This window comes from Nannospalax galili, unplaced genomic scaffold, assembly GCF_000622305.1.
Source record: "Nannospalax galili isolate Female #2095 unplaced genomic scaffold, S.galili_v1.0 scaffold441, whole genome shotgun sequence".
NCBI lineage: Eukaryota > Metazoa > Chordata > Mammalia > Rodentia > Spalacidae > Nannospalax > Nannospalax galili.
The window spans coordinates 3,478,087-3,504,255 of record NW_008348089.1 but is presented as its reverse complement, the minus strand read 5'-3'; the positions used below and the strand labels follow the sequence as shown (position 1 = coordinate 3,504,255).

At 37.4% G+C, this 26,169-nt stretch overlaps 1 protein-coding gene across 2 annotated transcripts in view; it reads left to right on the top strand.

Annotated features, from left to right (window-relative positions):
• Positions 1-26,169, top strand: part of Grid2 (glutamate ionotropic receptor delta type subunit 2) — a 1,595,433-nt gene that overhangs the window by 1,213,295 nt on the left and 355,969 nt on the right. For both annotated transcript variants that reach the window (XM_008844624.2, XM_008844623.2), the window contains exon 10: positions 10,973-11,170. In XM_008844624.2, coding sequence (XP_008842846.1) covers positions 10,973-11,170 — 198 coding nt within the window. The remainder of the gene's footprint in view (positions 1-10,972; positions 11,171-26,169) is intronic.

Here is a 26,169-nt window from a genome sequence, read left to right as displayed (position 1 = left end):
TTCAGAGGCCATCTGGATTTTCATCTCCATGCCCTTCCAAATAACAGCTAACTCATCACAACGGCTCAAAGACCCTATTCAAGCTTCACCCTACCCAGATGCATCATCTCTATGTCTTTAGCTCCAAACACAGTGTCACTCCAACTACATAGTGACTCTTTTCTCAAGCATATCGCAGAGTCGCTCACCTGTAGTCCTGTCCTCTGTTGTGAATACTATCTCCCAGATGTCTTGGCACTCATTATTTGTTTACTTTTCCTTAGGTACGTACTACCACATGACATGATATGTATGTGTCTCATATATAACCTGCACAAAGATTATTTTATTTGCTGTCTTCCCTTCCACCATAGTGTAAGTCTACAAGAATAGAGATGTTCATTTATTGTGTGTTTACTGCTTTTTCCTTATCATATGCTTGATATTAAGACTCAGTTGGATGAGCAAATAAATAACTGAATTTCTGTCATTTTCCTGCAACTTCTATTGATTTCAATAGAAATTCCACTAGTCCTAATTTAAAAAAAAATTGTATTTGGTTTATGACTTGAACACTTGCATAGCTTTTTTGTTATGTTCTAATATTTAATTAGCTACAGTTTACATTTATAAATCAATTTTTGCCTGGCTTTTTGTTATAACATTTAATTGGCTACAGTTTATATTTGTAAATAATTCTGTATCCTGGTGGAGAATATATCTTATCATAATTTTGGTTATTAACTTTTCTTTACAATATCTTAACAGGAATGTGACCTCATCAACTAGACATTATGTAAACAGGACGGGCATTCTGAAGTCAAACATTGCCAAATTATTTGTATATATACCTTCCAGTCTTGTGTTATCTGGTCAGCCCATCTCTCTGACAGCAGCAACATGTTACATCTCAAAATGAGTTCTCGTTCCTTTTCCTTCAGATCACTGCACTTGCAAAGTCACCTGTATTGTTGGCCTTGAACAAATTCTTTAGAATCAGCTCTGCACATGGATAGGCATTTGAAAATTCACTTAAGTGTTAAATTTAGTAGCAGAACAAAAATTTGGAACCAAGCTATTATTCCGCACTTATATTCCAAATGTAACCTCAGAAGCCGGCAGTTTTATATATGAGGATCCTGTGCTCTCCTCACAGGCCCTTCAAGTGTGTGCTGGGAGTCAGTAAAGGAGCAGTCAGGGATTTAAGACTGCTGTCATTGCCTCTCGGCCTTGGGAGCCTTCATTCCCAGTTATAGAATCTTATTTTTATTTTCATTCTCATGTAAAAAAATAAGTTTTTCTCCTCTCCATTTTGATACTAAGGCAGTAACATGTGATGCACCATTTCAAAATGAAATATTTTGCACACTAAAAATTTTACTTTTATTTTCACCTTAAAGTATTTTTTTCATTTAAAAAGTTACAAAAAGAAATCAGAAATATGTGAGTTTAGGGAGTTAAAATGACTGTGTATTTTATTTACTTTTATCACCCATAATTGAGTTTTATGTCTGGTAAAAATAGAGACAATGACTTCATAAAAAATGAGTTCAGCCCAGTGTTTCAGAAACAGTTGTTCCTCCATTGGATCTTCCTGAAAAACTGCTCTTAGTAATATGTTCCTCACTTTTCACTGTGATCTTTCTCCTCTCCATGAAACTTGAATATCTCCTTCATCAACCCTGGGTGGCTCTTTCCTCTCCAGCGATTCCTTACAATTGTTTTCTTACCTTAATGTCCTGATCTCTTTATAGCAAATTCCATACCACCCCCAGCCTTTTTGAGCTTATGAAAATTTCTAATACTCATATATTCTCTATGAAAGATAATGAGGTTTTTTTCAAGGGAAATGGCAGTGATTAATTCTGCATACATCAAAGTGGAATGTGTCATCACTAAACAAAATGTGAACTCCCACCATGCATAAAGACAACTCTTGTTTGCTACAGCCAAGAGCATGTTTTATAGAAAATCATTCTCTCCTTAATGGCTTTGAGTTGTATGTGAGCAGAATTTTAAGGCATTTCTCATGACTCATTCCTGGTCTGGTCCATCCTGGCATTCTGTGAAATCACGCATAATGAAACTTCCTAATAATCCTTGATAAAGCTTTGGCGAAGAGCTTGTAGCTTGTACCTATCAAAAATATCAGACTGCAAAATAACCTCTCTCGCTAACAAACAATATTACATATTCAAATACGGGAATTAACTACAAAATCTGCAAACTGCAAACAGTGTTGTAAATCAACTAAGCAATTAGCATGAGATTTTTTAAGTGACTGAATATGAATTCAGAATTATGAAGTCATTATCTAACGATGTTACAAGTGATGCAAATAAATCCTTGCTAATATAAAAATTATCAAGAGCTGAAACACCCTATTCTGCAAGCTGGTCTATGGACCCTCATGCTAATGTCCTCAGATTAATAAACTCCTGACATTCTGAAAGCTGTTATTTCAGTCACTGCACCTTGTGCCTAGAGAAGCTGCCATGCAGATGATCAGCAGGTCGAGCTCTGAAATTTTTTATCAGGAGACAGGTTTTCACCAATTTAGACTAAATCCTATTAATACTCTTTGAAACTAATTGCTGGAAAATGAATTTTAACAGCAGAATTTTTGTAATTGCCTGTCCTCTCCCCTCCATCCCTCTAGTAGAAGACTTAGAATTATGCACTTAGACACTGAAAATACATGTGAAGTAGGTAGAGACCACAATCTCCAATCATCTAGGCAATTGCAAAAGGACCCTACTCTCTTCTGCAATCCAACTACACTAAATTTGCAGTTTCAGATTTCCCTCTTCCTCAGCTTTCTGCCAAATAAAAAACAAACACTGCAATATGGCTGCCATCTCCCTCATTATCTGGTCCCATTTTGCATGGTTATTCTTTGCTTTTGTTTTATTATGCAATATAACATTAGTATGGTTAATCTCAATTGTAACTTAATGAGATCTAGAATCACCTGGGAGACAGGCAGCTGTACATGCCTCTAGGGCGTTATCTTGATTGGTTTGATTGAGGAGAGAAGACCTGTCCACCATGGTTGGCACCATGTCCTGGACTGAGGCCTTGGATTGCATAAAGAGGAGAACATGAGCTGAACAAAATCTGCAAACTGCAGTAGAAAGTATTTATAGCTTTCTACTCTGGCTGTGGAGTCCCTGTGACCAACTTCCTCCAGCTCCTGCTGCATCTTCTCTGCCATGGTGGCCTGTAATTGCAACTGTGAGCCAGAAAAAGTCTTTCTCCCTTAAGTTGCTTTTGTAAGGGATTTGTCACAGCAACAGGAAAAGTAGACGTATATGCAGAAAAGTTTCATATACCATTAATGAATGTCTGCCCGGAACAAGAAAGGAGAAATTGTCTTTGCTACAAAAGCTACTGGCTTTCTTCATTTGCCCAGTTCTCTCTCCCCAGCCAGCAGAAGTGATCACTGACTTGAGTTTCTTAATAGTGTGTCCACTATGAAAGCACGAAACCTTAAACAGCATAATTGTATCTGTTTGGGATGTTACGTAAATGGGATCAAGCTCTGGTGTTGCAGGAATTTTTGCACTTCAGTTTCTTTTAAAAACGTTTATTCGTGCTAAGGTATAGCACCTGTTTCTTCAGTTTAAAGTTATATGGTAGTCCATTGCACCAGTATACCACAGTGCATGTCTCTTCTCCTTCTTCATGATGGACATTTAGAATTTTAAATTACTTCTAAATATGGCTGTTACAATACTGCTGCTACTGACATTCTTAGACATTCTCAGACATACTGTATTGTGCACAGCATTCCTAGGGTTCGCCCAAGTCATAGGATTAAACATCCTCATACTATATACATATATATTTAGGTAAGGCTCAAAAGCAAGCAACTTTGACTTGTATGTATCTTAATTCTCCACTAATTGTGCTAAGATGTCTCCCCAAATAGTCAAACCAATTTCCATACCCAGCAAGAGCAAATGAGAGTTCCTAGTTCTCTGAGTGCTTCAAAGGACTCTGAGTTATCAGGCTGCTTCTGTTTCTCTTCTGTTTATTCTTACTTTGAGATTTTCCGTTTCCTTGTTTACTGTTGTTGCAGACTAAGTATTCCAACTGATTTCAGTTCACTCATTCTTTCTTTGCCTGTTTCTAACCAGTAACAAAATCAATCATTAAGTTCTTAATTTGGTCATTATCTTTTCTAATTCTCAAAGTTCTGATTGATTATTTTGCAAGTTCCTAACGACTCTTTATGTAGCTTCCAGTTTTCTGCCAACTAAAATGTTTTCATTTTAAATATAATAAATACAGTATTTATAATGTATCTGAAAACTCTAACATCTGAATTCTTCGAAAATCTACTTCTGTCCTTTACTGTCTGCTGGGTGTAACACCTGATCATTATTCTCCTCCCCGAGAGGTATTTGAGTTTTTGTTTAGAGCACTGTGTTTGGAAGTTATTTGGAATGATGGTGTGAGGCCTAAAATGGAGACACATTCCTCAAAGGGAGTTATGGGCTAGATTTTGTTGTTGTTTGCTGATTTGTCTTGTTTTCCCTTCTCAGGCACTTAGAGTCACTATTACTCTAATACCATCTTAAATTGTGTTAAAACTTGACATAAATTGCAGAATCTTGGCCTTTAAGAAAAGAGTTGGAAAAGGTGAAGCCCTGACAAGTAAAGTTAAAACTGACCATGTTTTGATGTCCCCCTTCTATAACCCACTGTGTGACTAACACTCTTTGTCCTTAAATGTCCTCATCTATTAAAAAACGCATCACTGTAAACCCCCGAATCATGACGTCTTGTTTTGCACTTCCCAGTCTTCCTTTGCTGCTCACTGGCACAGGTGATGCTGTGTATTCCTTTTTGTCTTTAGCACACTGATCACTCATCCCGTACTGGTCATAATTCTTTGGAAGTTGTGCACCTGGCTTCTTACCACATCTCCCACTCTATTAAGTGCAAGGCTTTGATGCACTGGCTGCTCAATGGTTGTTAAACGGACAGGTCAATGATGAATAAATTTTGGAAATAGCTGCATCTATAAAAGTGATTCAATCAAGCTAAGCACCACCACCTAGGAGAAACAAGTATCTCCTCTCTCAGAATTCTCAGAGCTTTGGTCTCATTGCTGGTGCTATGTTTACTTGTCTGATATATTGTCCCTTGTCCTCATAGAGAACAACTGGCATGAGTTAGAATTTATGAATAGTGATCTAAATCTGTAATAGAGCTTAAGAATAAAGCTTTAAAAACATTGATCTAGATAAGGAATGATAGGCTGTAATAAAGGTTTATTTAGGGCATAAAATTTAAAAAGCATGCTCATCAATAATTCATCAACACTCTTTAAAAGGATCCTTAGTATAACCACTTGTGTTCTGTACTTTTAATCAATTCTAGTTGCCATCACTCTGAAAAGATTTTGAAACAGGCTCATGAACGGAATCTATTCATATAGATAATTAAGATATTTCACAAACTACAGAAGTATAGCAATTTAGTATATTAAACAATTGCTCTAAAGATTTGTGAGTAAAAATCAAAATAGCTAGTAGTTTATATCAAAGTATATATTGTGATAGTATTATCTATCATTTAGTTATACAATACAGTTAACTTCTTTTTCTTGGTCTTTTTGAGACAGAGTCTCACTGTAGCCCCAGCTGGCCTGGAACTCGCTTTGTAGACCAGGCTGGCCTTGAATTCACAGAGATCTGCCTGCCTCTGCCTTCCAAGTGCTGGGATTAAAGGCATGCATCACCATGTCCGGCTTTAGTTAACTTCTTAATTTCTTACGTATCATTTGATTCAAAAAGTTTATCCAATTTCGTCTTTTTGAGACAGAGTCTCACTGTAGCCCCAGCTGGCCTGGAACTCGCTTTGTAGACCAGGCTGGCCTTGAATTCACAGAGATCTGCCTGCCTCTGCCTTCCAAGTGCTGGGATTAAAGGCATGCATCACCATGTCCGGCTTTAGTTAACTTCTTAATTTCTTACGTATCATTTGATTCAAAAAGTTTATCCAATTTCTCGGTGATTAAAGTGATGCTAAATGTAGAAGATTTTTTAAGTTTGTTTTCTAACAATTCTTGAAAGTAGAGAATGCCTAAGGCTCAACATTCTTAGTAGGAGAGTCAGTCAAGGCCTTCCATGGATGCCCTTTCTATTGATTTGGGTACAACCTAAAATTGAACATGTAGCATATGAAGAAATAAGTTCAGTTTTTGTTAACACAACTTAAGATATGATACACACATCCAGAGCCCTGTTAACTACAGGACTTTGATCATATTTATGTGTCCCATGAATCTTATTCTGGAATCTTTCCGATCCACTGCTTCTATGACCTCAGCAGCTACTTAGGAATATTTGTACAACCTGACGTCATTGGCGAGGCCTCTATTTTGCCCAAAGAGAGCAATGAAGATTAGCAAGTTCTGCCAACCATCTGGAAGTTGTATTTTATTTTTATACTATTTATTTATTTGCCTTGTGGATGTGGGCAGGGACACCTGCCATAGCATGTGTGTGGAGGTCAGAAGATAACCTGTGAGAGTGTGACCAGAGAGTAGGAACTGAAATATCAACATCAAAATGAACATGTGAACAGCCAGTATGCAGAGAAAGACTGGAAGGCCTTAGTAACAGAGCACCCTTGAAATGAACCTCTGGAAATGCAAACAGGAGGGGACCAGGCCAGGGTGGTGGTATGAAAAACCATACCCTGCACAGCTGGGCTGTTTCCTTAGTCCATTAGCCTGTTTCCAGGCTTAGGAGGGATTTTTTTCCTATTTTTTAATTGAATTTTTATTAAATCTTTGTGATTTTCATACAATACAGCTTGATGGTATTTAGATTCCCGCCTTAACTGTTCCACCCCCAACTGCCCCTCACCCAATTTAATGTAATGTACTCATATATATATGTATATGTATTTTTTTTCAATAAATTCATTGATTCCCCGGTAAAACTAACCAAACAAAAAGAAAGGAAATGTATAGAGAGAGAGAGAGAGAGAGAGAGAGAATGGCATATAGAGTCCCCAAATGTCCTTCAGTGTCAGTGTGGGTCCATTCACTGGGCCCACCAAGAGTCCCATTCTTGTAAGGCACTACCACCCACCAACAGCCATCAATTGCTAAAAGTTCCTTAGGTTGGATTTAGATTTCTTACCTACTTCCTCATGTCTATGCTGAAATTTTGTGTGGTTTGAGCTTGCACAGGACTTGTGCATACTGTCACCATTGCTGTGAGTTCATGTGAGTGACTGGCTGGCTATCTGGAAGATTCTCTTTCCTTGTGGTCATCCACTCCCTCTGGCTCTTACAATCTTTCTGCCTTCTCTTCCCCAAAGATCCCTGAGCCTCGGGAGACCCAGGTTTGAAATGGGTATCCTAATCAGGGATAAGCACTCTCAGGCCTCTTGTTCTCTGTTCATTGGCAAATTGTGGGTTTCTGTGTTAATCACCATCTGCTATATAAGGAAACTTCTGGTGAGAGTTGAGAGATACATTAATCCTATGTGTGGAGGCTACATAACAAAAACCACAGTGCTAGACAGAAGAAGCCTACTTTGAGTTGTTGGTTAGGTAGTCCAACACTGGCTATTGTCACAGCCCTTGATTGCCCCCAGACCTTGAAGGTAAGATCTTATTACTGAAGACAGGCCACACTTCAGAATAGGGCTTGGAGAAATTGAGTTAGAACTGACCTGGAAGCCTCCTCCCTGAAGACTAGCTCTTATGGTCACTATGCGAGCAGCCAAGGGAGCAAAACAATCAATGATCCCACCCAGCTGTAAAGCTTAGTAAACAACAATGACTGGTCTGCAAACTATGGCTTTTGGTGAGGATAGATAGAAGATAGATAGATAGATAGATAGATAGATAGATAGATAGATAGATGTATATAGATATATGTATCTTTTATCTTGGGTGCAATCAATAGCTGTTTAAATGCGATTTAAGTCCCCCTCAATGGAAGGGAAGTCATGTGTGGCACTGTAAACATAGCCAGGTACAAATGGCCAGAGAGGTCATTGATTCTAGACAAAAACCTACTTTTGCCACATCCTAGCTCAACATAATTTCTTACTTTATTCTAAATATGCATCCTCATATACACAGACAAATGTGCCTCTCACTGCTCATCAAAGAAGCTTTGTTTTGCAACAGATGGAGACTATTACAGAGTTCCAGAACTGGTCAAATGCAGAGAATAAGTGATTGTGAGATGCTTAGCTGTGACACATCTTCAGTGAAACCTCTACAGATAGGATTTGTCCTTTCTTGACAAGTTGTCTGTAGTTCTACTCCTGACCTAACTTGGCATGACTTTTTCTCCATCTCACCTTCTGGTGGTTGCTGTGATTTACACCTCAACTGTATTATGTTTTTCTATTAAACTCTAATAAAATGTTCTTAAACTTCCTTTTGAGTAAATTTCTAAATTCTTTTTGTTAATGAGACTAAGAAGCCTAAAGGGAACCTCATTTTCCTGATTATATGAGTTGACTCTCTCCTTGCATCATGTGGGTGTCAGGCTTGGTGACAAGCACCTTTACCCACTGAGCCATTTCATTCGCCCTGGAAGTTTTATTATATATTTTTAAATACATAAAGAGTTTGATATCAAAATGGATTATATTTTACATATAATATTAATGGACTGAATTCACTTTCTATCATTTATTGTATGATAGCATTAGGATTAAACAAGTCAGTAGTATTAAAAAATGTGATTCATTCTCAGAAGTTTCATCGATTGAGTTAATAATCAATCATTATTTACTAGCACCAAACACTACTATAACAGTAGAGTAATCAGTAGTTCAACAACAAAAATTAGAATTTCATATATATATATATATATATATATATACATATATATATTATACCCCAAAGGACACAGTCCCAATGTGGTAGGACAACTAAGTGCCAGGGACATAGACCTCTGTCTATTTCTCTGTAATGTGTAGTCCTAGTGCCAGGCCATGAGCATATTCAGGGCAGCTGGAAAGTGACAGGAATGAGAGCAGGAGATGCTATGCCTGTCACTGTACTTCACACTGATTAGTCACATGATCTCATCCAGCATTAGTTTGTGATGCAGATTTTAAGTATGGTTAGTATTGCTAAAGTGGGAAAATAAATAAGAGCAGAGAATCACCAGTAGGACAGTTAACAGTAATCTCTTTTTAAACTTTTAAAATTTTATAAGTATTACATGAGTGTTTTGCCTACGTGTAAGTGCATTGTGTGCATGCAATGCCATGGAGGCAAGAGGAGGGCATCAGGTGCCCTACGATCACAGTTACAGATGGTTGTTAGCCACCAAGGGGTGCTGGGAACCAAACCCAGGTGCTCTGTAAGAGCAGTCAGTGCTTTTTACTGCTGAGCTATCTCTCCAGGCCTGTAACCTACTCTTAAATGTCTATTGATTAATTTTACATTAAGAAAGAATATAGTTAAATAAAACAAAGTTTTAAAGGAAAAAAAATATGCAATTTTGAAAACTGAGATCACAAAACCATTACCAATGCCACAATATCAACATAGTTGTTGAGGAACATCAAGTTTAGAACTGTTTTTCTGGGTGTCTAGTTACATGTTGAGGAACATCAAGTTTAGAACTGGTTTTCTGGGTGTCTAGTTACATTCTTTTCAACAGTTTTGAAAGGCATTACTGCAACTAAATAAAGTTCTTTAACCCTGAGCAATTCAAAAATTTATCTCATGGTAACTTTTAGGAAAAACACTAAGTGTTCTGAAGGAAAATATTCTACCAACAAGAACAGCAATTTTATAAGGTGCTGAAGTATGTTTTTGAGTAAAGGCTCAAAGCAAAGTACCATTTTGTATCTCAATGAGTGCTGTTTTGTGTGTCCCTAAGGAAAAATGATTCAAAGAGGTAATCTTTGAGTATTTTGGCTTCCACCCAAAGAGAGATTCTAGTTTTCCCTGAGTGCTAAATGGACTATATATACTATGGATGGTTATGTATAAATATTGTGGCTGAATTATTTCTGAAAAAGTTTGGGAAATTAAGGAATGAACTGTCTAATGTTCTGTCATCTGCCAGAGTATTTCAAAATGACTAAACTCTCAAAATCAGTGTTCTAAAGTGAAAATATTTTATTTGCTATCTTTAAAAACACAAAAATAAGGAGGAGATGTGGCTCAGCTGGTAAAGTGCTTGCATAGCATGCATGAAGCCATAGGTGTGAATCCCAGCACCACATAACATGAAAGTAATGGTATGGGCCTGTAATCCCAGCACTCTGAAGGTGGAGGCAGGATGATCAAGAACATGCTTCGCTACACAGCAAGTTCAAAGCTATACTTGGATACATGAGAGAGACCTATGTCAAAAATGTGAGAAGAAATAAAAAAAAAACAAAATAAATAAAATCAAATAAATAAAAAGTTAAAATGTGAGACGATGAAAGCGGCACGGTAAGAGAGTAACTTACCAAATTTACTAAATTATACAAACAGTGCTTTTCTTATAGTGATAGTAGAGGAGCTATTTTGTAATGGAATATGTTTATATCAAAGTTAGAAAACTTCTTTATATGTTCTTAGAATTTTTGATATTTTCAAAGAGTTGCATGTGTTAATATTTTTATGTATTTCTTTATATGCAGACAAAAATGCCTAATAATAGACACAGTAAAACCACAGTTTCTTTAAAATCTGTTGCGTTGTTGTAAATCTTCAGTTGGTTCTGAGACAGCAAGAAACATGAGCTCATGTTTGTGGAATTTTGTTGGTACCTTCATCCTATTGTTGATCTGACAATAATTAAGTAAGAAATGACAATTAACTGGATGATTAAGCGCTGTTCGACAATATGATGCATTAATAATGCATAAATTCTGTTCCTAAGTTAATTCTTTCAAAACACAAAACACTATTTAGGCTTTGTAAGCAAAACTTCAAAGAATGAATTTTTGCTTTTAGGGAGAATTGTTGATTGACATCAAGATCTTTCTTATTTCCATGTAGGAGGAACCTTTTGTGATGGTCTCTGAAAATGTCTTGGGAAAGCCGAAGAAATACCAGGGCTTCTCCATTGATGTCTTGGATGCCTTATCTAACTACCTGGGTTTTAACTATGAAATTTATGTTGCACCCGATCATAAATATGGAAGCCCACAAGAAGACGGGACATGGAATGGATTGGTAGGAGAACTAGTTTTTAAGGTAAGAATCAGTTTATTATCTCATACCTAAAGTTTCACCTATAACCCTTGAAAGCTATATTCATGCAAAGTAACTGTAATAGAAAGTATTTGGTCAGGTATTAAATACAAGAATCTTACGTCTTACCATTCTATCAAGTTCACAGGAAGAAAATTAGCTATAAAATAAAATTTAAATTTAAATATTTCCTATAACATAAATCAACTTAGAAGGTTTCATCTTTTCCAAGCTCATGGCCCAATCATTTTTGCTAGCCCATGGCATATGATAAAGACACAATGTGATTTGCAAACACATTTCATACATTGTTTTCTAATACAATGTCATTTTAAAAATTCAGAAAACTTAGAAACTTATTTAGTTTTGTGATCTAAACAATATGCGTCTACAATTGGTATGTTTTCCTTTGTGTTCTTTCAAGTCCCTGAAAGATTTTTAAAAATTTCTATTTTTTATCATTAACTATAAATTTTTAAGTTCTATTATTAAATATATACACATATAAGAGTTTTATGCTATTAAGATAAATTGTTGAATAGCTAAATTTGATTTATAATGTATTATTTGATTTGCAGTCATCTTTTGTTTTGTCTTTTCTGCCCCCTTTTCTTGGTGGATAAAATGAATATTTTAATTTCCATTTAATTCCTACTGTTGCCTTTTTAACTGTATCTCTGTTATTTTGTGGATTTTATTTTCATTTGGTTTAAAAAGCATAATATTCATTTTCAAAGATCACCTTCTTTCTAAACTATGATTGCAATACTTCATATTCAAAAATTAATAAAATTTTAGCAATATAATCCCATTTATACCCAGACTATCTTTTGTATTACTATGGGTATATATTTATACTTTATGAACTCCACAATAAAATACAGTTTTTTAATTTAAACCATCAGTTATCTTTCAAAAATATAAAAGGGGAAACTCACGGTTGCTGGTGTCTAACCACTGGCCCGCTCTCTCTGCTTCTTACTCTTCTGTCTACCTGAACTCTTGCCTTGCATCACTAACCTTCACCAAAGTATTGTATACATGGGTCATGTTCTCAGATTTTATTGACTTGAAATGTCTTTATTAATCCTCATTTTTAAATACTATTCTTGTTTCTTGTCAAATTCTGAATTGACTTATTCTAACTGTAAGAGTCTCAAAACTTATCACTGGTTCTCCTATTACATTGCATTCCTCTGTTTGTCTCTTTGGCCTTCTAGTTTTCTTTGGATTTTCTTAGGATTTTCCAGCTTGTGAGGGTGTGGGGAAGTCAGTCAACTCTTTGAGGGAAGCTTATAAGTAGGTTTAGAGGCTCAGCTCATGGGCCACCTGAATGTCTCAAACTCTCTCCTTTAATACATTAGCTGATGACATTCTGATTTCTGCTAGACCTCCTGCTCCTGAACTGAGGAGGGTCCTCAGTGAGTATGTCATATAGCAATAGGCCTCACCTGTGGTCAAGACTATTCTCAGTGGTGATCGCTCTCCAACACCTGTCTGCTTTTTAATGTACTCAGTGACCTAAGCCAGAACTGTTTTGGTTGCATGGTGGGAAAGGAAACCAGATCACAAAAGATTTTGAGAAAATTTAGAGGCAAGAAGGCGAAAGTGTGTAGTGTGTGTGTGTGTGTGTGTGTGTGTGTGTGTGTGTGTGTGTGTGTATTGGGGAAGGACAGGGAGAAAGAGGTAAAAAAAAAAGAGTAACTGCTGGTTGTAGAGTTTTGTTTTTTTACAAGTTAATAAAAAACTTGAATAGAAATATAAGCGGAGAGAATATAAAAATGAGATTTTAATATAAAAAAGAAGTTAATAAGTGAAAGATGAAGATCCCAGAGTCAGCAAGGACCTTAGATTGAGAATTGGTTTTGATGAGATAAAGCTGTTGCCTTTTTCTGAAAAGTATAACAAACATCTGTCTTTCAAATCTTCAAATAAGAGTTTGGGAAGTTGAGGAAATTAATATCACTTCAACTTTCTTTTTTATAGTAGCAATTCTGATTGGAGTGAAATGGAATCTCAGTGTAGTTTTGATCTTCATTTTCCTGATGGTTAAAGATGATTTTGAATTTTTTTCATGCTTATTGGCCATTTGTTCTTCTTTTAAGAAGTATCTGTTTAGACCATTGAAAATATTTTATTTTATGTGTATGAGTGTATTGCCTACATGTATATAAGTGCACCCATGTCATGCAATGCCTTTGGGGGCCAAAAGAAAACATCAGATTCCCCCAGAACTGGAGTTATGGAGAGTTATTAGCAGCCATGTGGGTGATGGGAACCAAATCTGGGTCCTCTGCAAGAGCAGCCAATTCTCTTAACCACTGAGCCATCTCTCCAGCCCAAATTTCTTGATAAAAATAGTTGATGCGCTATACTGACAGTGACGGAACAGACATTACATGTAAGTCTAGAGGAGGATGGTGAAAAAGCAAACTACATTGGGAGTAGCTGGGAATCAGAATGGATGAAGGACATCAGTGATGCTAAGGACTGAGCTATGGCTTCCCACACTTTTTGAGTCTCAAGCAGAGGCCCATCATCCATCTGTGACACTTCATATTTTCAGCTGTGAAAGCTCCTGGTTTGCTGAAAACCCCAAGAGAATCTAATATGTACATATGCCCTGTTTTCTTGCTCTTCAATTTCAAAATCCTCCATTTATTCTCCTTCTTTACTAGAAACACAAAAGCTTGGATTTAAAACAGATATTCGCAGTGGTTGCTGGTGAGGCATTTACTGACTCTTTCAGCTTGAGAGAATCTTTAAGACCTCCCTAAGTCACAGTATCCACTTGTGTGGAAAACAGCCATTGTGAAGATTAACCAGGAAAGTGAATCCAAGATTGTGCTGCAAGGAAGGAAACCAACTCTCACCTCATTTGGTGATGTTGAAAGACTGGTAAAATCTTCCCTTGGTGTTGTGTTTAAAATGATCATAAATTCAACATACATTTTGGAAACTGACTGACAGGGTCTGCTGATTGGTCAGATGGGAAGGTGAAAGGAAAATCAAAGTCAAAACTTTTCATCGTACCTATTCAACCACAGCAGTGGAAAAGGGCACCCTTTGTTATTTTTTCTTAACTTTGCTTGTGACCTTACTCCCAAAATCATCTAAAATGCACCTAAAGAGGGGCATGTATGTATATATGCATGTATATTCTTACTGGTCCTTTCTCCTCACAGTCCGTCTTTTGCTATATGGTCATATGTGTCTATATGAATAGATAGGTGTGTGTATAAATGTGTGTGCATAACTAAACCTAGATTCTTTTTATGAGAAGAGCACACGATATTTTGGTTTTCTTCCCCTTCATTAGTCTCTCTAGTACCTTTCTCTACCTTTCTTTAAAGCTCTGTCTCTCCCCCTCATATTCCCACTTCTGTGTTCAGTGCACATGTGCAGCTGCACTTGTATTGGGTCAAAGAACAAACAAGTTGGAGAATCAGTCCCCTTCTACCATGTGTGTCCTAGAGAGACCTCAGGTTGTCATGCTTGGTGACAAGTGCCTTTATCCACCAAGCCATCTTGCTGGCTGGAATCCAAATTCTTGACCTGAAAAAGATTTTGTCTTCTGAATCTGGTTTATTTCACTTAGCATGATGAACTCCAATTCCATCCATTTTCTTGCAAATAATATTGCATTCTTCTTTGTGGCTGAATAAAATTCCATTGTGTATATACTGCATGTTTTCTTTATCCATTCATTTGTCAATGAACATCTAGGCTGGTTCTGTGTCATAGCTGTTGGGAACAGTGCAGAAATTAACATTAACACTGTTGTCATGATACTACAATCACTTCTCTGGTGATAGACATGGCAGGTGTCCCATTTCACCCAGGAATAATCATCCTGAAAGTTGTCTGCTCAATTCTCCCTGGAAATTGGACTCCTGACTTCTGCTCAAGCTATGGCCTTCTTTGGTCTTTCTCATACTCACAAAATTTGGCCGTTTGTACATCCATCTGCCAGAATTCTCTCCTTCCAGATATCCCACCCTCCAGTTCATTTTTTTTTCTAGTTTCTACTTAGAAGTTGTCATAGAGGCCTTAAATGGTCACGGTATTCAAAAGTGCAGTTTCCACACTATATACTCTCTACCCCCTTTTTCTGTTTTATTGGTCTTTTTAGCATATATAAAAACTTTACCAAGTTTCCTATTTGGTCATTTGACTCTATCTATTAAGTCGATTGTAAGGTAAATATGAGATTTCATATTTTATTGTTAAAGTGTCAGTAATGAGAAAATATTTGTACACTAAAGAATGGTAGTTAAGTAATACTGCCATACAACATTTGATGGTAGTATTATCCTGATTATGTGTCAGTGATATTCATTACTTTCTACAAACCTATCATAGCCTGATAAGTCTTATTTTATATATGAAAATTTTCCATCTTAATTGCCAGACTAAATATTTCTGGTTTTTGGCTCTTTTGCTCTGAGCATCTAGCACAATAATTATATAGCTCTTTCTATTCAGCCACTTACACTTCCCTGAAATTGCCTTGAAAGTGGTATCACAAGCTAGGCTGGGGAGATTAAGGAGAGAAATAATAAAACTATTTTCAGTATGTAATCGAAACTAAATGTTTTGAAAATGGGTAATAGTGGCCAGGTACTAGTCTAAAGTTTTATGGGTGTTGACTCCTGAAGACCTCTTAAGAATTCTATAAAATAGATACACTTATTACTTCTATTACATAGCTAAAAAGAAACAGGCCTTAGAGAGTTTAAAGAACTCGCTCAAAGTCAAATACTAACCAGAGGAAGAACTAGGACCTGAGCCTGTGCTTGAGTCCAGAGCCCTTCTCTTCATAAGTGTGGATAGGCCTCTTTGGAGCTATCCAAACAGAAAGTGAAATAAGTAATTTGACCTAAGAGTCTGGAGTTCAAGCAGGGGATCACCAATGGACATACATTTGAAGCTAATCAGCATATAGATGAAATTTTGGTTGCCCCTCTACTTCTCTTTGCCCCATTTCCCCTCTATCTTCCATCTCGTCCATATCCTTGCTCTTTCCCATTGCTTGGAAAGGCATTCTCAGCTCAAAAATAACCTTCCTGTATTTTCTAAGTTAAATTAATTAGGTGCCTTTGGTTGCAAACGACAATCCAATTGAAGTGAAAAGGTAATTTAATGGCTCACAAAGCTAAGCCGCCTGGGACAAGATCCAGGCTCATCTCCCCAGGCCTTGGAGTGGTTCCCTCTGTCTCACAGCTGTGTAGTTCTCAGGCAGGCTCTCCTTTCTTGGCAGCAAGGTGACTTTCAGCAGCACCAGGCATAGATTTCAGCCTCTTATCTATCCCAGCATAAACATTAGTTTTCTCTTGCCAACAACTCCAATTCAGAGCCTCAGCCTGAGTACACATTGGCTCTAACCATGAACTAGTGTGTCCCAGAGGAGGCAGTGCTCCCAATGTCAGGTGAGCACAGCATACCTGTGTCCAGCATCAAAGGAAGGAAGACCAAGTAGCTCCATGCAAAACACTTGGAGTATAGAGGGCTCCCCTTTAAAAGGCTCCCACAAGGAAAAGCAGAAAACCCTTCTTAGAAGAAGCAAGAATGGATAACAAGCAAAACAATGTTCTTCAACTTCTATATTAGTTACTTTTCGTTGCTGTGATAAAATACTGTGACCAAGGACATGTGTGGAAGAAAGGGTTTATTTGGCCCTATGGTACCAGAGTGAGAGTTCAAACTGGTAGGGAGGCATGGCAGCAAGTAAGAGGTATAGCGTCAGAGCAGAAGGCTCAGCGATCACATCTTCAACATCTTCAATAACTAACACAAAACAGAGAACAAACTGGAAGTGGGACAAATATATAAAATCTCAAGCCCACCCCCAGTGATGTGCTTCCTCAATCAAAGCCATGCCTCCTAAAGGCTCCATGACCTTCTCCATACAGCACCAGTAACTGAGTATCAAGTGTTCAAATATTTGAACCTATGAGGAACATTTCTCATCGAAACCACCACATTCCACCTCTGGCCCTTGGTCATCTCATAATGCAAAATACATTTAGTCTGACTATATAAGCGCCATAGTCATTTACAGTTTCAATACTGTTCAAAAATGCCAAGTTCAAAGTCTCTTTTGAGATTTAAAGCAGTCTTTTAAATGTAACCCCTGTGAAACCAAACAAAAAATTACATACTTCCAATAAGCAAAGGGAATGCACTTTCCCATTCCCAAAGGGAGGAATTAGGACGTAGTGAGGAAATAAAGGACCAAAGTAAGACTGGAAACCAACAGGGCAAACACTAAACACCAGACCCTGCAGTTACATGTCTGATGTCTGAGACTTTCGTTCCAAAGAGTTTACGGCTCAGCCCCTCCAGCTTTGCTATCTGCAACATACATCTCTCTCTTGGGCTGATTCCACTTCCTGTATGTAGCTCTCCTTGACAGATGCCTCGTGGCTCTGAAATCTCCAACACTTTGGGGTCTCCAGTGCAGCACAGGCTCCACTTTCACATACTCACACACTGGTCTCTTCTGGCCTCTTTGCCCCTTCTCAAAGTGACTCCAGCACTGGCACACTGCCTGACCTCAGTGGCTCTCTGAAACCACAGAGAAAGATACCAGGACCCCCCTCACTCTTGCATCTTTCATGCTTCCAAAGCCAAAATCACATGAATGTCACTGCAAGTTTGACTGCCAGCTTTGAGTGGACTCTCACCCCCTTGAATCACATTTGCAACAACTTTTGTGTGTTGTTGTTTTCTAGGAGCAGAAAACTCCTTAGGCCTTTTTCATTCACAAGTTGGAAGCTTAGCTGTAGGTCTTGCCCTGAGGGCACCATTCTGACTATTCCCTTGCAGAGCAAGAGACCTCTCCTTCATGGCACAAATCTCCTAACCATTTGTAATCTCTTTTCTGACACATGCCTTGACGGCAATATTAAGCTTCTTGGTACTCTTTTTCTCTTCAAACTATACATTTTTTATTTCTTTTTACCTCACATATTCTTTTTTATTGTAGATCTATGTAAGAGTCACCATTGATAACCAAGCCACAGAGTCAAAGAAATTAGCCCATTACTTTTTAATTCAGTCTCAAGCAAGTTCTTAGGACAAACAGAGTACAGCTAAATTCTTGGCCAAAATATCACAAGAATGGCCTCTAGCCCAGTCAATGTTAAGGTCATTTCTTCCTCTGGAACTTCTGGAGCTTTGCCTTTACAGTCCACAGTAGTTTCAGCATTACTTTCTTCCAGCTCCTAACCTACTAGAATGGCTTGTTAGCTTGCAGTATTCAACTGCTTTTCTAGTCCAAAATTTCAAAGTCTTCCATGTTCTTCCAAAAAACATTGTGGTCAGGGTCGTCATAGCAGCAACCCACTCTCAGTACCAACTAATGTTCCAGTTACTTTTCTGATACAATGATAAAATACTATGACCAAGGAAATTTATAGCAGGAAGAGTTTATTTGGGGTTATGTTTCCATAACAAGGAGGCACAGCAGCAAAGAGCAGACATAGGAGCTGAAAGCTGGGAGTTCATGTCTCCAATTGCAAACAGAGAGAGATCAAACTGCAAGTGGGGCAAGGCTATGAATTCTCAGGCCCACCCTTCCTCCAGCCAGGCCATACCTCCTAAAGGTTTCATGGCTTCCCCAAACAGCACCAACTAGGATTCAAGTGTTCAAATATTTGAGCTTATGGGGAACATTTATCATTCAAGCCATCACAGACACTTAAGATTAATTGTAGAACTTAGAAGGAAACAGTTAATAGTCACATGCACACACAGATATAAACTAGCAGTAAATTTAAAATTTAAATAAACGTAATTATATCACAAACAAGAGCTGCAACAAATTCACAAAAGTGTGAAGAGGAATTGTTGGTGTCACTGCTTCTCTGCTGTATGGTGAGGTCATAAGAGCCATAAGGAAGTGTTAAGAATCTGGTGGATGAAAGTAAAGGCATTATACTCTTACAATGGAAAAAAACCTGATAGGCAATATAAATACAAATGGAAATCTACTGCAATAGAGTAGGGTGCCTAATGATGTAAAAATAAAAGTAATATATAAAATATGAGTGGGTACTGCTTCTATAAAGAAAAACCGGCAACTCATTGTTACACATGCTTAGAATTACTTTCATTCTATACATCATTACATATATAGAACAACACTAAAACAAATGCACATATTTCTTTCCACATATGTGACAATGCTGGAATTAACATACTACTACAAGAAATTAAAAAACACAACTTGGTACTGACCAATGATGGTCACCAGCATTTATGTAGCACTTACTCTTGTTAACAAAATCCTTTGAGCTTTGTATTTGTTCACTCTCAGTACTCACAACACCCTTATGTAGAATGCATTGCTACTGTCTCAGTGCTACAGATAAGAAACAGAGGCTAAAGGAGCTTGCAGTGGTCCTAGAGCCACATGGGAGGGAGTTAATGTTTCAAATTCAGGCAGACTGGCTCAGGATCTAGGTGCCTAGTGAGCCATTCTGCCAGTGGAGGAGAGAAATGAGTGTGTGTGTGTGTGTGTGTGTGTGTGTGTGTGTGTGTGAGTGTATGTGTTCCTGAGAATGTCAAAGGGGTAGTTTGAAAAGATGTGCATTAGTTATGCTCAGAGGACAGAGGACAGGATCACCAACAGATGGTAGTATTGAAAACTACATAAAACAAAGTGTGATTTTTGCTAGAGCTGAAGTTAGTAGAAAAGTAAGGGCGGCATAGACAGACTGAAGCTGAATGGGACCTACATAGAGTAGATAAAATGCAAGATGAGTGCAAATATTTTAAGTCTTTAGAAGGGAAAAGAGATGGTTTTCTGATATGTATATGTTTATGTGTATATATGTGTGTGTATGTGTATAAACATATATAAAGGAGAGAAAAAGAGAGCGATCTTCTGCATAGTATGTCTTTTGCAGAGCAGCAGGCTGAAGTTATTTTTACTTTCTATGCAAGTACATAGCAGATTGCCCTATATTTACCCATTCATCTACACATATTTTTAAATGTATGTTATATTCTGGGCACTGTGCCTACCATCATAGGTACAAATAAATGGAAGATATTGTTCCTTTTAAGGATATTATCATATGCATGGAAGGTAAAGTGTAAACAACTAAAACACAGAGTGACAAATGACGTAGGGTGCCATGACAACTCAGAGGCTAGGAGGCAACTACTGCCTGGGGAGAGGAAAGGGTTTCACAGAAGAGAGAAGTCTGCACTGGGTCTTTGAGATGAGTAGATGTGTCATAGGCATAGGAGGGATAATAAAAGTGAATTTGTCACATATGCATACCAGCACTGTTAAATGGACTCAGCAGATTAAATGTACTTGTATATGCAGCAATAATAATCAGAGGAGGTCATGAAATTGAGGGGGAGTTGGGGGGCATCGTGAGAAGAGTTGGAGGGGGGAGGAAGGGTAAAAATCATGTAAATACAGTACTAATGTGTGCAGGTCTCAAAAAATTAAATAACATCATGTTTGTCATTTTTATTAAAAAGTAAAATTTACAGAGTTAGCATTTAGACTTTAACATTTAGTTGGTGAAAGTTATAAACAGTTTTATTTCAGAGAAAATGTGACTTAAATAGATTTTCAAGAGAGCTGAGGCAGGTCTGAAGACACACTGGAATTAGGGAGAAGACTTTTTTTTCAATAATACATAGGCGATTAAAGGACTGTGTGTAGTAAAATGACAGAAATACATTATCAGAAAATGTTTCTTGAGGAATTAGTCAGTATGCTAAGGTAAAATTAATAGAATTTGGTAACTCAGAGAAGATGAAAAAAGTACTAAAACTTCCTGAAAAGCATAGGAAAGGAAATGAGCCAACAGCCAAATATCATCAGAAACAGGGACTCAGAACTAAGTCCCCCTGGAAAAGCCATGTAAGGACAGACATGGGGACTACAGACAAAAATCACACTGGGAAAGTGAGTGGAGGCAGTTTGGCTGTGGACATTGCAACTTTGTGCTATCTGATGAGTATCTTAATGCAGTTTTCTAGGACTGGGTCATTAGTGGTCCTCTAGAACCCAAGCAAGTAATATCTAGGACCAAAAAATGGAGCTTAGGAAATATACGTGTTTCCCCTCAATTTGATTCCTCAAATGTAATTGAAAGTGTTGGATTAATAGGAAGATCATGCACAAAGTTATTATTTAAGCTCCTAAATTATTCCATCTGAGCAAAGAGTATGGGTAGTATTGCTTTTGCTGCCAGATGAGCTAACAGAGAAGTAAAGAAAAAACAAAGTTACAATATGCTGACCCTCTTCATCTGTACATCCAGAAAGAAAGGATTGTAACAGTGCTCAGGAAGGATCAGGTTTATCAACCCTACAGTCAGCCTTACCTAAGCCAGGAGTTGTAGGGAAGCACAACAAATTGCTAGTATTCTCCTTGTTATTTTCTAGGAAGTTCAGTTTCACAAGAAAGCTTTGATGCCCGTGGTTTAGAAGAATAAGTAACTGGGAAAAGACCAGAGGCTTCCCTGTGCACAGTGAGCTTCTCATCCCCCTCCCAGTGATCAGAGATGATCTCAACAGGCTGATGCTTATATCTGGAAGAGTATAAGCTACCAGCTATGTCCCCAGGAGCATACATACACCTGCATGAGCATGTACACACACTGTTACATAGTTCCATATCTTTCCAGAACTGCACAATAGCATTGAAAATATCTGGATCCACCAATAATAGTCATTCACACAAGAAGAATCTGCCCCATTTCACTCTTGCCCATGTTTGCCCAGTGACAAGTACCTAAGAGCCTTCAGAATCCTGAAGTGGTTTTGCAAATAAGTGATTTTTAGGAAAGAAATAGGAACAAAATATTTAAAAGAAAAGAATTCTTCATAGAGATCTCAAATTTAGCAGTGCTTAAGATTTTAAAGCTTAAATTAGGTTAAACACATATTAATGAGCTACTTTGAGTTACCCAGATTATATTAGGTGTATAGGTCTGACAGGAAGTTCAAATAGAATATGTGGGGTTTGAGCGATGGCTCAGCGGTTAAGGGCACTGGCTTTTCTTGCAGAGGACTCCAGTTCTGTTCCTAGCACACACCCATATGGATGGCTAACAATGCTCTGTAACTCCAGTTCCAGGGGATCTGATGCCCTCTCTGGTCTCCACAGGCATTGCACAACATGGATGTACTTACATACACTCAGGCAAAACACTCATACATATAAAATGAATGGAATTTTTTTTAAAGTTATATACAGTCATAATAGTATGTTTACAGATCTGAATGGTGAATGTTCAGAACTATCTGATTGGATACACATGTAAGGTGGAGCTGAAGCAGAGATCATAAGCACTGTGTGTGGGAAGGAGAAGAGAAAATATGTCCCCAAATATTTGTTGTTGAAAAGTAGGCTTTAACTCTAATGAACACAAAGGATGAAGAGAGATCTCTGAAATGATAAATTATGTAGATGCAGATGACTTAGTGGATGGTTGTAGGAGCAATTTTCTAAATTAGCAGGTGATATTTAACTGGCAGACATTGCAAACATCAAGGAGCAATTCAATCAGATAAAGGACTTGAATCATTAAGTACTTGTTCTCTTAGATGGTAAGCATAGGTAAGTGGCAAATAATAAGTCTTAAATCAAGCTAAGGAACAGGAACTGACTATTTGCCAAATGGAATAATGCTGTCCAGGAATGGCTCTGGGGTTTAAGGAGGACTTCTAGGCAAGGACAAACAAAATTTCAGGAAAATATATGTGGAATTAAAAAGATGTTGTGGGCTATGGGTTATAAATTAGCAGACTAATCTATCAGTCAAAGCCAAGGTGATAGACTGGACCTGATGAGAAAAATCTTATAACTGGGGGATGTATAAATCCTGAAATCTGCTGTTGGCCATTGAAATGTAATCCATTACCTCAGCTTTCATCTATCTCAGTCCATGGTTCAGATGGAAATTGAATGAACTGATAACTTCCAGACATATAAGAGAATGCATATGTAGGTGATGATATTTGAAACAAAATTCAAAAGACATTTCAACCATGAGATTTTCTGTGAATTTAGGTGCAGAATTATAATGTATTGTGTTTAGATTGCTTGGTTGCTTTTATTTAGGATGTAAACTCCACAAAAACCACAGCTGAGATTACACTAGAAATTGCAAATACAGAGAAACAGGACCCCAGTGAATGAAGATAAAGTTTACTGTCATTTAGGAGTGTTGTTCACTTAATAGAGTATGTGTGCCTTCTTCTTCTGGGTCTTCCTAATGTTGAGTACTTACTTTATTGGAGAAAATGGTTGTGTGTGTGTGCATACGTGTGTATGCTCATGTGTGTGTATGTGTGTGTGTGCATGTGTGAGTGTATGTGCACATGTGTGTGCATGTTGTACAGCTGAATGCTATGTAATGAAAAACACATTATCAGATAGGGGAAATCTCCTTCAGTTTGTTGGTCAGGGTAGTCTGAGAGACTCCCAAAATAATACAGACTATTGCCACAGCACTTGATTGTCTCCTAGAGCTTGAAGGTAAGACCCTATGGCTGAAGACCCTACATCCTTCAGACACAGAACATGGAGCAAATTAGCTGGAACTGACCTGGAAACTTCTCTCTGAATACTGGCTCTCATAGTATCAGAAGATACTATGCAAACTGGAAGGAAACTAATCCATGATTCCATTCAGCTTTAAAGTCTATGAACCCCAACAATGACCAGCCAAGCAAATAATCTCTGCTAATGCAGTAGTGACACTTTTATATTGGGGCTAATCAACAGCTGTCTGATTGAACTTAAGGCCTGCTCAGTGTGAGGGAACTCATGTCTGGTACTGTAAGCATAGCCAAATACACATGGCTGGAGAGGTCATGAATTTTAGAGAAAAAAATCAATTTTTGTTACTTCCCTAGACAAATATAATTTCTTACTGTATTCTAAATATATCTTTATATGTACAGAAAAGTGAACCTCTCACCACTCATCAAAGAAATTTCTTTTTGCAGTAGATGGAGTCTATTACAAAGTTCCACAGCTGTGAAAACACAGAGAATGTGCCTGTGAGGTGCCCAGCCCTAAGCGACACATCTACAGTGAAACTTCTACACCTAAGGCTAGGGGAACATAACAGAATAGAGGATGAAAAGAACACTAAAATGTCACCAGCAAAACTTCTTCATTCAACAGATGGTGATTAACTCAGAAAGCCACACTGACCAATGTGCTAGAATAAGAGACTGAAGAGAACTTATCCCTGAACTTATCCCTGAATAGGACACCTAATGAAATTTCAGCCATGCAGGACTCAGGGACTATTATAGAAGAGGGGGCAGAAGATTGTAAGACCCAGCAGTGGTTGATGACTATAAGGAAACAGCATTTTCCAGACAGCTGAGAACTTACTCACATGAACTTACAGTAATAGTAACACCATGCACAACCCATGCAAACTCAAACCAGACAAATTCCCAGCATAGGAATGGGAAAGTGGGTTAAGAAGCCCAAATCTTAACTGAGAAGCTATTGACAACTGAGAACTATTGGGAGGGTTGGGGGAGAATGAGTTGGTTTCCTTTAAGGATGTGATGCTAGATATATTATCCAGGCTCCAGTGGATGGATGCACCCTGAAGGACATGTGGGAACACAAACTTACAGGCCGTAATATATATGACAGAGTACATGAAACTGGCATGGGTGTGCGACAGGGATGCGGATAGGGGAGTGGGCCTAAATATGATCAAATCATATCATATGAACCTTATAAAAATTCAATAGAATTTATAAAAGAACTAAATCTTTTGAAGTTTCAGTTTCCAGTCTCCGTTTTTAAATAAAATGAGACTTAGAATCATATTTTTTTCTAGATAACCAGCCTCATACTTAGTGGTAAAACACTTCAACACATTCCCATGATATTTAGCATTTGACAAGGATGCCCTTGTACCTAAACCCCCAAGAGATTTTAGGAGTTAATGAGAACAATTTGAAGTATATCTGAACATGGTTCAGCCTAAAAATTTCTGAAGGTAAGCAAAGAAACTCAGAAATCCTTTAGTTGTGAACAGCAATAGATTAAAAAATAAAATTATTGAAAATCTATGGAAAAATACCAACAAAAACAGGATTTAAAAAATCCCAGAATAGTGTTTTGTGTGTATGCACACCAATGGGTATTAGGTATGTGGTAGAAGCATTATTTCAGGGAAGTGGATTCTTCTGTAAGTAATGGGCTCATGTGGAAAGAGATGGGATGGCTGCCTGGTCAGCATGGTGACTTTGAGAAGCCCTGCCTGGGTGGATGCCTCCTGACTATCATCTCTGTGATCTTAGGTCAATTACTTAATCTGACTTACTTTTCTTGCCTATGAAATGGAGCTAATATTAATTTTAACTCAGAGTGTTTATGAAGATAAATTGAAATGACAATTGAAAGCTGGTACTTAGAAAGTTCTTTGTAAGTGGTAAATGATACTAATAGCTGCATTAAAAAAAAGATTATATATCCATGGCACTTTAAAATTAAGCTAATTGTCTTGCCACAGTTCTGGCTGTAACCATATTAATACTAGTTTTTCAGCGAGCCCACAGTTACCCTGCATGTAAATGTAAAGGCAAATACGTTCTAATATTGTGTGGCTTAATGTCAGAATAAAATTACTTTAACAACACCCTCATTAGTTCAGCCTAGAGATTTATTAATTTCCAGCAGTATATTTGAAAATTACTGCTTAGTGTGTTATGCATTTTAATTTAAATTGAAATAATCTATTATAATGTTATATTAAACCTTGTCTATCTTTGAAGTCACTACATAAAGCCTTGACTTCATGAAACTTAATTTGTTATTAACAGTTTGGTCACTTTCTCCATTATATTTATTTTTTCAGTGCTCATAGGAATAGTAATACCTTGCATACTATATTTTCTTAGAGTTATATTCGAATCTAAAGTCTGAACTTAGACTATTGTTCCATACCTATATTGCTAATCATAAAATTGTTATACTATAATAATTATAA